At 42.2% G+C, this 15,758-nt stretch overlaps 1 protein-coding gene and 1 long non-coding RNA gene across 7 annotated transcripts in view; one reads left to right on the forward strand and one right to left on the reverse strand.

The window, feature by feature from the left end:
- The window catches only part of PLEKHM3 (pleckstrin homology domain containing M3), a 179,048-nt gene that overhangs the window by 99,998 nt on the left and 63,292 nt on the right, over positions 1 to 15,758 (reverse strand). For all 6 annotated transcript variants that reach the window (XM_027589656.2, XM_027589657.2, XM_027589658.2 and 3 more), the window contains exons 4-5: positions 13,186 to 13,331; positions 1,006 to 1,199 (exon numbers count right to left, since the gene is read on the reverse strand). In XM_027589656.2, coding sequence (XP_027445457.1) covers positions 1,006 to 1,199; positions 13,186 to 13,331 — 340 coding nt within the window. The remainder of the gene's footprint in view (positions 1 to 1,005; positions 1,200 to 13,185; positions 13,332 to 15,758) is intronic.
- LOC113919852 lies at positions 791 to 14,558 on the forward strand. Its single transcript, XR_003519137.1, has 3 exons — positions 791 to 1,049; positions 4,423 to 4,544; positions 14,361 to 14,558. It is a non-coding gene; the product is annotated as an uncharacterized LOC113919852 (long non-coding RNA).

Genomic DNA, 15,758 nt, shown 5'->3' on the forward strand with positions numbered 1-15,758 from the left:
CTGCTTTATGGCAGCTGCCTTCTCATTACTATTTTATAAGAGCTTGTCTAGATATTATGTATTCCTCACTATCTACATTTAATTCTTTTTAAAATGTCTTCTTCAGATGCCTGGGGTTATGTCAGGTTCTTTGGATCTAACCGGATCTCAAATAACAAACTATAGCACTTTAATATTTTCCAAAGGTTCTTTTGCATGTAGGCTCACCTCCAGAAACCATGACTAAGGTATGCTTTTGGTCATTTCTATTAAGACATTAAAAGGGATTTTTAGGGACCTATGAACACCATCAACAATTATCTCAAGTGTAAGCTAGTTCATATATGCCAAGGGTGAGACTTGAAATGCCAATAAAATCTAACTGTAAAAGAAGGAATCTGATGAGAGCAGGCACATTTTAACTTCACAGTTTTATTTTGAGGATCTGAACCTGGTATGGACTTGCGTGTTCTATGAACTCTGGGATAACTAAGCTATGGAAGAGCAGCCTGCATAGATGGGGACATGAAAAGGCAGAATCCTGGGCCTTTGTATCTTAATCCAGCCTCCACGGCCTGCATCACTTACCACGCCTGTTTCTGTATGGAAAGTAAGATCTGAACAACCACCTACTTATTTCCATTGAAAAATGTCTTTAAGTTATGGAATAGTTCAGACACGTTCCTTTTACAAAGAGAACTAGGAAAAGTGTAAAACACTCCAGAACTGATCAGTGAGGACACTCCCGTGATTATCAAGTTAACCTAAGGGGAAGAGCAGTCTTCACTGTTGTGGGAAACTAGTTCCCCGGGTGAAAAGCCTTCAGTTGTGCTGAGATATTACCTTCATTTTTTCTGGGCTCAACCAGAGAGGACTTTGGAGGAAAAAAGTCAAAGATGAGCCTAGAGGGAGAGCCACAGAACTCGAGAGGGTGCACACCGTGAAGGCCGGGGAGGTCATCTGACCACCCTCCCCCGGCGGGCGGGAGAGGAAAACCAAGTGGAGCTGCCTGACCCCGTGACCTACCTGCGGCGCAGATCCTCGGCCACAGCCGCCCGGCAGCTGAACAGGTAGGCTCGCAGAGACTTCAGCCGCTGCCGCAGCCGCACCACGGTGGCCAGGGGCTCGGCGTGGCGGTACAGCATGGGGTTCTCCTGCTGGATGTCGATCAGGGGCTCTTCGTACACGTACTCCAGAAACTCTTTGGCCTGCTTAGATACCTATGAAATAAACTTTCTCAGTCAGTCTGTCAAATCATCCAGCTTGCCACACCTCCTCCAAGTAGGAACCAGAGTTTAAATATCAAAGTCACATTCTTTTCTTTTTTTTTTACTTCTACATTTTATTATGTTATGTTAATCACCATACATTACATCATTAGTTTTGGATGTAGTGTTCCATGATTCATTGTTTGCGTGTAACACCCAGTGCTCCACGCAGAACGTGCCCTCTTTAATACCCATCACCGGGCTAACCCATCCCCCCACCCAAAGTCACATTATTTTCTGAACAAGCCAAGAGAAATAGCCCATAATTTAACTAAATATAAATTTTGGCTTTTCCTTCTCTCCTCCAGAAACTTATAAAAGTAATCTTGCATGGAAAGGAGTTCATTAATTCTGAATCTTGATTATACGAATCTACACGTGATAAAATGACACAGCACTATACAGACCCAGGATACCCGTGTCCACTTCTGGGTTTTTTTTCTTTTGTTTTTTTTTTTTGATATTGAACCATAGTGATCTAAGATGTAACCTAATGGGAGAAACTGGGTGAAAGGTACACAGGACCCCTTTATCTATGCAACTTCCTGTGAATTTATAATCATTTCAAAACTTAACATTGCTGTTAAGAGTCCTAATTTTTCATTTTTAAAAACTACATACATGTATATTCTGTACTACTTTTATAAGGAGCCATTTAAAAAAATAGGTAAATCAAGTATATTACTAAATTCAAGAGGAATAAAAGGATAGCTTAAAACGATAATTTCCATAGAAAACAGGCTCAAAAAACACACTTTAGTGAGCAGAAAGGAGTGTTCTTAGAATAACTTTGCGCTTGGGCTGACTGCCTAATCTATCTATCCAATTCTATATCCACTTCTGGTAGTAAACATCAAGCCTATGAAAAGGTGATTTTAATATGTCATTGTCCTTAGAGTACAAACAATGCATCTGAGATACAGAGGGAGTAGCTTAAATAATGTGTAACAAGTGGGGAATTTGGGGGAATCTTTACATACCAATCCACTGATACTGAGATGTGGACTGGCTAATGATATGTAGATTTGGTTTAGTTTCTATTTATGCAAGGTAAAACCTCTCTAAAAAGTTTCCACCAAAACTACTCTAGTACTGGGAGTAATGACAGAATTCAACATTAAAAAAATTCTGCTTATTAAAAAGAAAATTGAAAATCCACTATGCTTTACATTCCAGCCTAGAAGTTTATTAATGAAGATAAATAGGATACAGTCCTTACCCTCAAGGGACTCACTATTTAGTATCAGAGATAAATATTTAAGATAAAAACTACATGTAGCACGTAGCCTGTCCCCTAGTACAGAGGAAATACAGATGAGGTCCACTGGGAGCTTAAAGGAAGGAGAAATCAACTGTCCTGGGGGGAAGGGAGCCCCTGGCAAAGCAGGCCACACTGCCTAAGGTCTAGAAGGATAAAAAGAAATTCACTTGGTGAGCAAGGATGGGACAGAGGAGAGTACCACAACTAGACACAACCATGAAAACCCCCGCAGTATGAATAGGTGATAACTAAATGTACAGCTATTGTATGCTGATTAAAACACATTTATGTCATTTAATATAAAATAGAACTCATATAAAAGTTTGTTATAGAGAGATACAAAAGCACTGATTTTTTTTTTAAATAAAAGTCTCATTTTTTTTTTCCTCATTAGCAATTTTTGAGGTACCTGTTGTGTGATCCTTTGGGGGTCCTGCAGTGACATAGGTGGTGAAGCTTACAGTCTCTGCAAATCAGCTCACAAAGAGGCACCTGGAATTAGCCAAAACCTTCCACTACTTAAGCAGATGGGAACTAACAGGTGGCCAGGATAACTAGCGCCTCACTGCGAGGCACGGAGACACAGGTACGTGCCATACAGATGCCACCGCAGGCGTTAGTGGGGAGGAAAGTAGGCAAGGCCCCGTCCTCCCGTAGCTCGAGGTTCGGTGAGAAAGACAGAATTGCGTTCAAGTATTTTATTTATCATGGTTAAATATTTGCTATATTTAAATATCTTAAATGGGGGAAAAAACGGATGGTGTTCTGGGAAATGAAGTACAGTCCACTTGAAACTGTTGCTGAAAAATGATGTATTGTACAATTCAATTAGTCTTTCTGGCTCTATTGAGCAGTGTTTATACTGAGTCAGGGCCCTGCTGAATTAGGTTAACAATACTACCTTTTAGTAGGTGAACAGGACAAAGGGCACTGGCCAGTCTCCCAGGCCTGAAAAGGCTTCTCTCTTCAGGTGGTACTTAAGCCCAAAAGGGGGGCAAAAAAAAGTCTTTTTCAGAGACAGTAAAAGCAGTGAGACAAATGGGACAGCAGCTACTGACATCAGTGTTCATGAGCTGAAATTACTAAAAACAAAAACAGAGCTAGTTTCAATAATGTCTAAGGCACTGCTTCACGAAGTTATTACCCAGTGTTAAGAATACAGAGCGTACTGTGACTGCAGCTGCCCGAGTAGGTGAACGAACCCTGCAACACTGAGCCATGTTTTTGGCAGCATGGCTGAGCACATGCTCACTTTTGAGAATCCACCACTTATAACTAAGTAAGGGAATTTTTGAAAGAACTAAGAATTTGGCATAAAATGCTACTTTTGCAAAAAGAGAGTGCTGGATCCCCACTGATTTCCTAAGTTCTAAATAAGCCTGCATACTGGTATAAGGATTCCACTTCCAAACTCACTGTAATTAGAAAGCTTTTTTAAAAGATAATTTTTTAAATATATAGTTACTTAGGGAAGGAAGCCAGTGATACTCTTTTAAGTGAGAAAGTTTCTGTCCTGTTAACAGAAATACTACATAAATTATATGTGAACACCAATTATATTCCACCCAAGAGCTAAGAGCTACTGTCCTATTTCTTGCCAAATTATGAAAACGATGAAAAGCCTGAGTGCTATTTCTGATGTATGTAAAAACTCAGCTCATAGGTGCAGATGGATGGGCCCAATACATTTTCTAAAAATGGCTTTGGTTGGCATTCTTTTCCATGATCCCACTCCATTCACATTAGAAACAACTTTTATTGGGTCAATAGTTCATTTTCCAAACCGACTGACCTTTGGTAATTTAGTAAATAATATTTAATGTTTAATATAATTTCTTTCCATGGTTTTTTAAGCTTAAAACCAGACTAATTTAAGCTATAAGAACTCAAGTCTGTGACTTGATTTTGTTGCAGTTTGTGAACTGGTGCCCCCTTCACACAGCGCTGCAATCTGCGTGATTCAAGAGCTGAGGAGGAAGTTGAGGCTGAAAGCTGCTTCTCCACACCTCACACACAGGAGTTGGAGCAAACAGCAAGTGGGTTATAATCAGCTACAAATTATAAGGACCAAATCTGCTCTATAAACATACGTATTTACAAATAAGCCTGTTATTTGAGAAGTAACCATCATCGGTATAGATTTAAACATAATACTCCTTTTGTTAAGCTGGTGACTGCTACCTCCTAAAAACAGAATTCTCAGATGTTCAGGTTTATGTAATTCTGAGAAAGAGGTTCTGGAATGGTGTCCTGGTATGCTCCCCCACAAATATAGCCCCGGGTAAGAAAACAATGGAGCAGAGGGAATGTTTACCCAGAGACAGCAGTTTGGAGATGATGTGGTGGGGGTGGGAGTAGGGAGGAGTTCAGTTTTTGTTAAGGGAGGAGAATACATTAGAATAAAACAGATGAGACCATAATTTTAGAATAACAACTGGGACAAATAATCTAGTTCCATTTTTCTCAGCAGGTGTTCCAAGGAATACCGGTCCCACAAAAATGGTGCCCTGAGGTCCAACAAGAAAAATGCCACATGCCACATTCTTCTCTTAGTCATTCAGTGTAGCATGTTAGCCTATGAAAGCCTGCGGACAGCGCGTCTGCGTCACGTGCTTAGCCCAGCAATTTCCCAAACCTAACTGCAGACAAGGCAGCTATTTAGTGTTGTGCTGGCCTTGTACAGGGGGCGGTAGGGGATGAAACTCAGTCTGGGCCCTGCTTACCAACTGGAGGAAGGGGGCCTCTATCTCTAACTCCTTCCAATCTCTTGCCATCCTGTGAGCTCCCAGGGCTGCATTCTCTTGAGGTGCCCTGTTCCGATTACAAAGCTGGCCTGGCTGAGACCCTCCTATAGAACCCTCATCTGGTATAACACCTATTAACAGGCACAGAACTTGTTAATGCTCCATGGAACATATTTTGAGAAACGCTGAATTAATATACTTAATAGAAGAAAGAAAAAACACTGAATCCAGAGAGCTCAAGTGACTTATCTGTTCAGATCTCTGGATACCCTGTTCTGTGCTTTTTAGCATTATTTATATTCACAGTTCTTTTTATTCTTTAATAACTCTACCATAAACTATCTAGTCATCACTCCTCGAAGGAGGGGATCCCTGTCCAGGTTCTGTCCTTCCCTTTTCCCAAATACAAAGCCAAGGGGCTACAAAGGGAGACTAACCGATGATGTAATCTGGCAGTATGCTGGCCATTTGATTTTAACTATGAAACAAAAATTACAGTCCAATAACCCGTCATTTATCTAGAAGTCACTTATTTGTTTACTGGTTTACAGTCTTTCTCCCTCCATTGGAATACGAGCATTCACAAGGCAGAGACTGTCCCCACTGCGTAGAACAGTGAGCATGGTGGGTGTTCGACAGATACTTGCTGAAGAAATGGATGAACGCTTTACGATGCTCTGGCTGGGACTCTGAACCACACACTCCTAACAGCTTGGCTAGCTGTTTCTAAGTTCACCACATCTTGAGAGTTACGAAAGTAGAAAGGGGAAGGACAGCTCGAGGCAGCATAGTCACACCGGAAGTGACAGCGGAAATCTTGGTACTAAGGAAGAAAGGTGGCTGCCAGGAGATACAGGTGAAAGTGCAGCACAAAGTCCGACTGAGGACAATCTGGAACATGCGGCAAGCTAAAAAATGTACAAATCTACATCTAGGAAGGTGTGCTCAGTCTCACCTGTGAATGAAAGAACTTACAGTCAAAATGATGTATCAAGTTATTCATCGAATCAGTATCTGTAATACCAAAAGACTGAAAAAACGAAATCATCCAAGAAAGGACTGGTTAGATTGTCATGTGTGTATAAAAATGTGTATAATTCATGACAGACTATGGAGTGGCTAGACAAAAAAAGAAAACAGAAAAAGAAAGCAGGCAAGCCCCAGATGCGGGATATGACCTAAGTGGAAGGGCGGGCTCTCCAAGAGCTGCATGTAGATCATCTATTGCCACTGTTGTGTGAATAAGCACGTGTACATAAACTACCTCTGGAAAGATACACAAGAAAAGAGTAACTGGTTGCCTGTGGGAAGAAGAACATGATAGGTGGGAGGGAGATGATCTATGTATACATGCCCTTTGTACTTTTTGAATCTTGAAATTTGTGGAAGTATATTATATTTGAAAGAAGAAGAAATAAAAATATAGCAGTGCAAGGCAGTTTCCTTATGGAAAAGTAGCCTTCTCTACCACATTAAACCTGAAGTCATCACAGGACAGAACAATCATAATTCTGAGGCATTAAAAAAGGCAAGTTTCTAGTATGTATTTTCTGAAATAGAATATATGGAGCTAAGTGACAGTTAATCATTTTAAAAATACTAAAAGTAACACTCACATTACTGAAAATCTGGAGAATAAAGATCAGGAAAGGAAAAAAATATATCACAATCTTATTACAGTAAAAATAACCACTTATTGCTTTGGTATAATGTATTCTTCCCTGTATTTTCGCCTGTGTTCATTGTGAAAAATCATGGTGAAAGTCTTATTAAAATCAATCCCAACCATAATACTTCTTGGTCCTCTTAAAATAGGCACTGGGGGCCAATGGAGAAGGAATCAGGAGATCTTAAGGTTAATTGCAATTTGTTCGCAAAATCTCTGAATGACCCTGAGCAAGTGGTTTTTCCCATCAGTGAGCCACTCTCCAGCTCTGTGAGAACAGTACGGCTTGCCCCGAATGCCTCTCAAGATGGAGAGATAGTAAGTAGTTTATGTAACATGGAAAACCCCGAGCTAAATGGAATGTGAATATTCAGGCTAGGACACAAAAATATTTTTTTAAAAGTACAATAGTAGGGAACTATTTAGGAAGAGCTGAGGCCAAGTTTGAGGTCCTCACCACCTCTGTGTCATGCCTGGTATTTGTGAATCAGAGGGCGGACAGTAGGGGGAAGGTGGTCTTCAAAGAGAATTTCATTAGAAAATGGCTACAGAACTTGAGGATAAGGTTTAGCTGCTGGGTAATCCCGGAGCTCAATTCAATTTGCAGGATGTATACTGGAAAATAGATGAAATCCTGCTTTAAAAATAATTAGGAGTATTATTATTACTCCAGAGGGTAGACAAGGAAACGCTTCAGATGACAGATTTCAATCAGCTCTGCAAAACCATTTTTTCACTCTCTTAAATGGATATTCAAGCCAGTCACGTACTTCTTATTAAGGATAGGAGGCAGATCTAGCAGAATGATGTCTGGTCTTGGAAACTGATAGGTCTGAATTGATCCTCACAATTAGAAACATTAAGTTAAATCCTGGTGTCTGAGCAAAGACAGACAGATCCTGGACTAAATGGAATATAGTTACTTAATGCCAGAGAGAGATGATCCTGATAAAATCGACCAGCTCTGTTCTTGCTTTAAAATCTTCCCTGGTCCACTGAGAATCCGGGAGGGAAGGTCCGACAAAGGAGATTTTCCTCATGTACAAGGTGGATGAAGCGAGGGTACCTAACACCTTTAATTAGTTACTTATCCTCTCAACATAAAACCTTGTCATCTGAATGACCAGCATGGCAAAATGTCTGCTCTAGAGAAAAAGACTGCAAGCGTCACTGATGGCTAAATTGATGGTTTCAATGGCTCACTGCACACAGATGTGGATCTCCTCCACCAATTCACATCTTCTTAAGCCATGCCTGATTTTCAGACTTTCCTCATTTAGCGCCACCTCTTCTATTTTAACTCCCCGGAGTGGTGCATATTCTGTTGGCAGGTGCCACTAGCCTAAGGCCCGGGTGAGTGCGGGGCTGGGATTGCCTCCCTCACTTGCTCTCTATACACCTCTCTTAGCTGTCAAAGCCCTGCTCTAAGCAGATTAATATAAATAATCTAAACCAAACTCAACTCTAAATATGCTTTTATCTAATACACACATGGCAAATATATTTATAGCCTATATTCAGAGTGTCAAGTACAAGATGCAGAGGAGAGAATGATAACTCCGTCTGGGAGAGGGGAAGGAAAGAACTGGGAGAGGAAGGGAGGTTTAAGACAGGCTCGGTTAGGGTTTGCCATGCTGAAATGAGGGCAAGAGGAAGACGAGAGGCGTCCGGTCAGCATGGCACGACCGAGGAACAGAAGGGAGTGTGACCTTACCGAGGATGCTCATCGGGGCAGGAGTAGTGCATGAAGGGGAGAGAAGAGCAGGGACTAGAGATCACAAAAGGTCTTGGTGTCAGGTTAAGAGATTTGTGTTTAACTTCTACACAACCATAGTAAAAGCTGGCATTAACCTAGCACCCGTGTGCCAGTCATGGTGCTCGGGGCTTTCTGTGAATCACTCTTTTAAGTCAAAAGCAATCTTATGAAGCAGTTCCCATTACAATCATCACCACCTCCATTCTAAAGGTGAAGAAACTGAGACTGAGAAAGGGTACAGAATTTACCCACGGTGAGATTAGGGTTTTCTGAACCATTGCTGGGGCAAGACTTCCAGGCAAGCAGCACAGTTAGGAGGCTACCAAACTCCTTCGTTGGAGTGATGCCCAAGGTTTGGGTCTGTGAGGTGGGATGGTGGGTGCAGCGGAATGCAAATCCAGTGGTTGAGTTTTGCTCACTGATTAGACCGGGGGGGTGGTGGCAGAGAGAAGAGCCCAGGCTGTCTCCCGACACTGGCAGCGCGGACTGGTGGGGCCACCAACATTCCAGAGGTACATGTGATGAGGGTGATGAAGCCGATTTGGGGGTATCGAGTTGGAGGGGACCATAAGACCTCATTCCTTCACTGATTCAGTATACATTCTTGCTTACCTACGACGTGCCAGAAACTGTGCCAAGACAGGTTCCGTGTGCCCAGGGAGCTCACAGAGAGGAGCACCATCACTATGTCCTAGGCACTATTCTAAACATTTCACATGCATGAACTCAGGTAACTGGCAGTGGGCCTGTGAAGTGTTATCGTCCTCATTTTACAGATGAGGACACTCAAACACAGAGAGACTACATAACTTGCCCAGGTTAGACACCTAATAAATGACCAAGACAAGACCTACACTCAGGCAGTCTGAGTTCATTTTATTTATTTTTTTAATAAATGTTAGCTATTCTTTTTTTTTTAAGATTTTATGTATTTATTTGAGAGAGAAAATGAGATAGAGAGAGAGCATGAGAGGAGGGAGGGTCCGAGGGAGAAGCAGACTCCCCGCTGAGCAGGGAGTCCGATGCGGGACTCGATCCCGGGACTCCAGGATCATGACCTGAGCTGAAGGCAGTCACTTAACCAACTGAGCCACTCAGGCGCCCTGAGTTCATTTTATAAATTGGAAACTAAGGTTCAGGAAAGTTCAAGTAATTTGCCCCAGCAAATTAAGCCCCAAATAAGAGGTGGAGGTAGGACTTGGACAAATGCCTGTTTAACTCCAAGGTCCTGCAACTAACCCCCTAAGTAAGTCTAATTATAGATACACACACACACACACACGGCATGGTAGTGGCACAAGGGAGAGAGCCAGCAATGCAGCAAATAGGGTAGGGTGGGGAATACCAGAAAATATGTTGCCAAAGAGGACATGCTTTTATCAGCTCTGGAAGAATGAAGAGCGGTTGCCCAGATGGAGAAAAGTATCTATAGTACATGTGGAAGGATGATCTCTAAACAAGAGAAAGGATATGATAGGAGGGGAAGCAGTAAGGCCGGGTACAAATATAGAAACATTTGTAGGAATTCATATCCATATCTTGCAGTTTCAATGTTGTCCTTGAAGTGCAGGCAAGGTCATATGCTGAGAAGGATGGGGATGAGGCACCCTAAAGACAGTGAAGGTGTGGATGGTTATTGGATTGACCAGGAGACGGAGCTGCCCAGGGATACAGAGAGGGTATCCACCAAATGGTCCCTCACAACTTTCATGTTTGTTTTAGACTTCAAATATTAAAGGTGACAGGGGCACCTGGGTGGCTCAGTGGGTTAAGCGGCTGCCTTTGGCTCAGGTCGTGATCCCAGGGTCCTGGGATTGAGCCCCGCATCAGGCTCCCTGCTCAATGGGAAGACTGCTTCTCCCTCTCCCGCTCCCCCTGCTTGTGTTCCCTCTCTCGCTCTGTCTCTCTCTGTCAAATAAATAAAATCTTTAAAAAAAAAATATTACAGGTGACAGCTATGGGCCCCTTCCCCACCCACCTTGCTCCCAGGTGATACAGTTACATTGACAGCAAGTCTCAGACATCTATTAGCAAGGAGACATAAAAGCAGTCATACAGACTGTGGTTGGGACAAAGCACTTTGCGTGGAAGGTTCATTCAAGGAAGAGATGACAGCATTCTGGCAGAAGGATCAGAAAAGCTTCTAGTCAGTCAGGTACCAGAATTCTCAGTTCTGGCAGAATACAGGAACATAAAAGAATCCTATGCCTACAGTACTTCAGTGGATTAGATTCCCCAACTTGCCAAATTCTACTGCCTTGTTTCTGCATGGGCAGAACTGTGGTACAATGCCGCTAACAAGTGCAATACAATCCACATATCTTGAAGACTACTAGGTTGAAAGCTAGAGCTAAGATGTCATTTGGCAATTAAATCCACAGATCTCCCTTGCGGTAGCAAAAATGGAGCTGGAGATAAGGGTGGAAATCATCAGGGAGTCGAAACTATGCAAGAGAAAGAGAGAATGCAATAGAGTATAAAGCGGGAACAGAAAATAAAAAAATGAAGCTAAGGAACTGCAACATTAAAGGTGTAGGCAGAGGATAAAGAATCAGAGAAGGTGACAGAGGAAAAAGAGTTGGAAGTAGGAGAAGAACCAGGGGTGTGTCCTCCAAGTCAAGGCAGAAGAATTCCTGGTCCAATACTATATCCCAGAGAAGTCCAGTAGAACAAGAAACTGACAAGGGTCAATCAGATTTGGCAAAACTGATGGAGGAGCTAAGATCATGAGCAGAGGCAGAAGGAATAAACCTTCCATAAAAGGAGTGATGTTTCTTCTGTGGTTGGAAGGAGGACAAGGAGGACGGGTGTAGATGCAGACAAGTTTATAAAAGGGTTGGCAGAATTATTGCCTAATCACTCCTGAAACTCTATGAAATAGAAGGTAAAGGCTTTTCCCAGAGTAACCGGGGCTGGGTCTTTAATCTCTTTAGACTCACAGGTGCTGAAATAAATCAATATGATGACAGCTACTGATGTAAATGGAAGGGGCCTTCCCTAAGCTACCCACTGGCACCTACATCCAGACTCCGCCTTTTCTCTTACTTCCTGCTCCAAGCGAAGGCCAACCCTCCTACTGTCTACACAATTCTTTCTCACTCAACCACGATTCTAGCAATTCTCTCTCTCCTAGGTAGTTCACATTAGCATAGAAAACATGCTGTTATTTCTTCTATTAAAACAAAAATCAGGGCGCCTGGGTGGCTCAGTTGGTTAAGCGACTGCCTTCGGCTCAGGTCATGATCCTGGAGTCTCGGGATCGAGTCCCGCATCGGGCTCCCTGCTTGGCAGGGAGTCTGCTTCTCCCTCTGACCCTCTTCCCTCTCATGCTCTCTTCTCTCTCTCTCTCTCTCAAATAAATAAATAAAATCTTTAAAAAAGAAAAAAAACAAAAATCAAACCCGATTTGATCCTACTTCCCCTCTAGTTACTCCCCATCTCTCTCCATCCCTTATAGCAAAACTTCTCAAGAGTTGTCTGTTCTTGTCTCTTATTTTTCTCCTGTTCCATGTCAAACTCACTCCAATCAGACCTTCACTCCCACTGCTCAATTCAAACTGCTCTCATTAAGGTCACTCATTACCTCCGCATTCCTATATCCCATGGTCAGTTCTCAGTGCTCATCTTATCCGAACTACGTATCAGCCTCTGTCACAGCTGATCTGAAGACACATTCTTTGTGTGGCTTGTTGGACACAGTAGGGTCCTTCTCCCTCACTATGCACTCCTCCTTGGTCTCCTTTGCTGGTTGCTCCTCTCCTCTCTACCCTCTTAAGGTGAGTGTCCCCCTCCCCAGACTTCCTCTCCTCCTCTGTTGACTTGCATTTTTATAGCTACCAAGTCCGCTATTTGTACTTCTGGCATACCCTGCTAGGCTGTTAGCAGTTACTTTGCAAAGCATGCTTCTCACTTCCTCCCTTTTTACAAAAATAAACAACAGTCCAGGTGAAGGTCTAAGGGTGGCTCGGTGCACTGTTCTTTGGTGTGGGCCCCCACCCAGAAATCCTCATAGCTTCTCTCCAGCTTCTAGTTCCAGGGGAGATGGACCTGCTGGAAGACTGACCTTCACATGAGTAGGAGTGCTACTCCTACTCAAGGTAAGAAATATCTTGATTATATAAGGCCTCTCCTTCAAAAGTCACTAGTATGCCCATGCATGCATTATTTTCCTATTTTTATCCTCTGAGAGTATTGTGATTTTGGAGATAAGATCTAATAAAAAAATAATGAGGCCTCTTTCTCTATCAGAATTCTTTTTTAGCACCTACAGTTAATTACCAAGGCCCAGAAGTAAAACCTGCTATATTATCTAAGTGAGGAAATTAATAAAAAGTCATAGTTAAGACGCCTTTAAGTGGGAGCTATTTAAGAAGCATTAGATAAGATCTCGTAGCTTTTATGAGACTACCTAGTCAAGTGTGCTTCAAATTCTTATATCATTATTTCTTAATCCACACAACAGCTGAACACCCACATTGCTATTATGAAGTACACTCAGATTCTGTACTTACCTTGTATTTTGAAGTATCCCAGTTGTGGACTACGCGTGCGGGGATGAGAAAACTGTCGTCCACATGGCAGCTGCTGCAGTAATACCACCCACTGTAATTGCACACCTTGGCTTTCCCACTGGAAAGGCCTATGGATCGCTGGCATCCTGTCCAAGGCAAAAGGACAAGTCTATGATTAGTGTTGTACTTTTAACACCACAGAACAAGGTTACACAACCCTCAAACAAAAGTCCGCAACAGGAAAAAAAAAAAAAACCTTCAGAGAATACATGTATATAGGTCCTCTCTTCCTAGCCTGAGAGCCTCCACCCCTCACCTCCTCAGGGCTGCCATAGCCGGCACCTGACTGGTTCCGTTTCTGGTCTCTTCTGTGTCTTCTGCATACAGCTGTCAGAGATCAGCCTCTCTACAACCCCACTACTGGCACCTCACTTCTTCCTCATTAAACCCTTACTTCCACCACCAGACATTTTGCTGGGGACTTCTCATAAAGGAGCTTATTTAACAAGTACAACATCTCTGTGAGATGGTTTTAGCCAAGTTAAGAATTTTGTCTGAAGTCACCAAGCCAGTAAGAGGTGGAGTTTGGATTTGGTTCTAAGCTTGTCTGAGTTTAAAGATTCCAAAAACTGATATGTGGCCTTCCTGTACTTACATAGTCAATGAAAGAAATTTGTCCCCCGATTGGCCCCATATCACCTTTCCAACTACCTACTCCTACTACTCTCCAATGGGAATATAACCTCTTTATTGCAATCAGAGAACTCTCCTCGCTATTCCCCAAATAGTGTGCTCACTCCATCCTCCACACATTGGCGTATATTGCTTCTCCGTACACAACACCCTCTTCTCTGATCTCCACGTTGCCAAATCCTGCCCATTACTCAAGACCAGTGGCTGCCTGCAAATCACTGCTAAGGCCCTTTTCATGTCCGAGGAAATCCATGATTCTGTGAGCACTGTTTTGGGACTCTCAGCGGAACTGGTAATAGTCTCGGCCCTGTCACAAAGAAGCCATGCCTTTTCTTTAGGTAGGAGGAACTACCTTCTCTTGGTGAGTACAGAAATTCTATCTTAACCCAAAGGACAAAATCCTGGCAGCCCAGAACAGGTAATCATGATTATACAAACAGCAACATTATCCTGGCATTTCTAATCTACTGCTTTCATTTCAGAAATCCATTTCTGGATTCATGGCTGGACCAAGAACCGCACTGGTCAAAGAAATCTCACATTAAGCCTATTTCACGATAAGGGCATAAAACGAATTAATCATCACCATCATCATCAGCCTCATCACCACTACCATCAGGGTTGCACCTCATTGCCATTAAAGGAGCTCCCAACAGTTTATTTAACAAACTGCTAACCCAAGAAAAAACTGATTCACATGAACTCCATGAATGAAAATATCACAAAACCCAAAGGACTTTCGTTTTCATCACAAATAAAATGGTATCGGTAATCAAGCAGTTTCACAGTGCATTCTCCAGGAAGAGAATTAGATCCTATTGCTTTAAAGACAAGAGGTACTAAAAGACAGTGAGTGCGTGCATCAGTATTATGCTTCAAAAGCTGCATACCGTTCCTTCCTAGAATGGTTATTTCTTTACTACTGAGTAGCAGCAAAATCAGAACAAGCTCCTGTTTTTCAGATGGGCTGAGCAAGGAGATGTGTGCGACAGATACAGACGAAGTGAACACACAAGTGGCTGCGGCTGCAGAGAGGAGGTGCCATTGCAATGCCCGGGCTCTGGGCACTGGAATGCTCTTTGCGGCACTCACGGACCGCACTATTGCTCATCTGGCATTTGGCACATACTTCCTGAAACTACTGTGCCTTTTTATGTGCTTGTCCAGCAAGAACCACACTATAAACTCCTCAGAGCAGTTTCTTATCCTCGGTACTTAACACAGAGCTTTACATACAGCAGACCATCAGTAACTGCTTATGCAGAAAGGATGATAAACTGAATATTACCTGACACACATACACCTGCATTTAAAGAGATTTTAATTTCTCATAGCTCTTTTAGAACTGATCCCCCTAACCTGGTCACCTGCCTCTTAAAACAGCATTTTTTTGTTAACAACCCTGTGAAAAATATGTTGTCCATTCTAAGAATTATACATCGTTCATGTGTTCATACATGGACTGTGGAGCAGAATTCAGTGGAACTTGACACATCCTAGACACTGGTATATTGCTGTTTCCAAAAATTCGCTGATGGTCAAATTGACTTAACACTGAAATGACAATGAATGAAACTCAATCTTTCCTAATGATTTAGAAAGTGATCATGGTCCTGCAGGAATTCCAGATCATCACTATAGTTTAAACTCTCATCACAGAACACAGCAAAAATAAATTTGGGTCACTTTAGTTTTTTGGTTTTTTGAAGTTTAGATGTAACTAACATTAATAAGCATTTGCTGGATATTTATATATGCTTTAGTAGGTACTACTGGGTTTATCAGTCTATACTTTTTTTAATGACTTTATTATAATTTTTTAGATGCAATGTACATAAGCAATATTAAAATACACAAATATGCATTTTAAGAAAGTACAT

The sequence above is a fragment of the Zalophus californianus genome, chromosome 3 (genome assembly GCF_009762305.2).
Source record: "Zalophus californianus isolate mZalCal1 chromosome 3, mZalCal1.pri.v2, whole genome shotgun sequence".
Taxonomy (NCBI): domain Eukaryota; kingdom Metazoa; phylum Chordata; class Mammalia; order Carnivora; family Otariidae; genus Zalophus; species Zalophus californianus.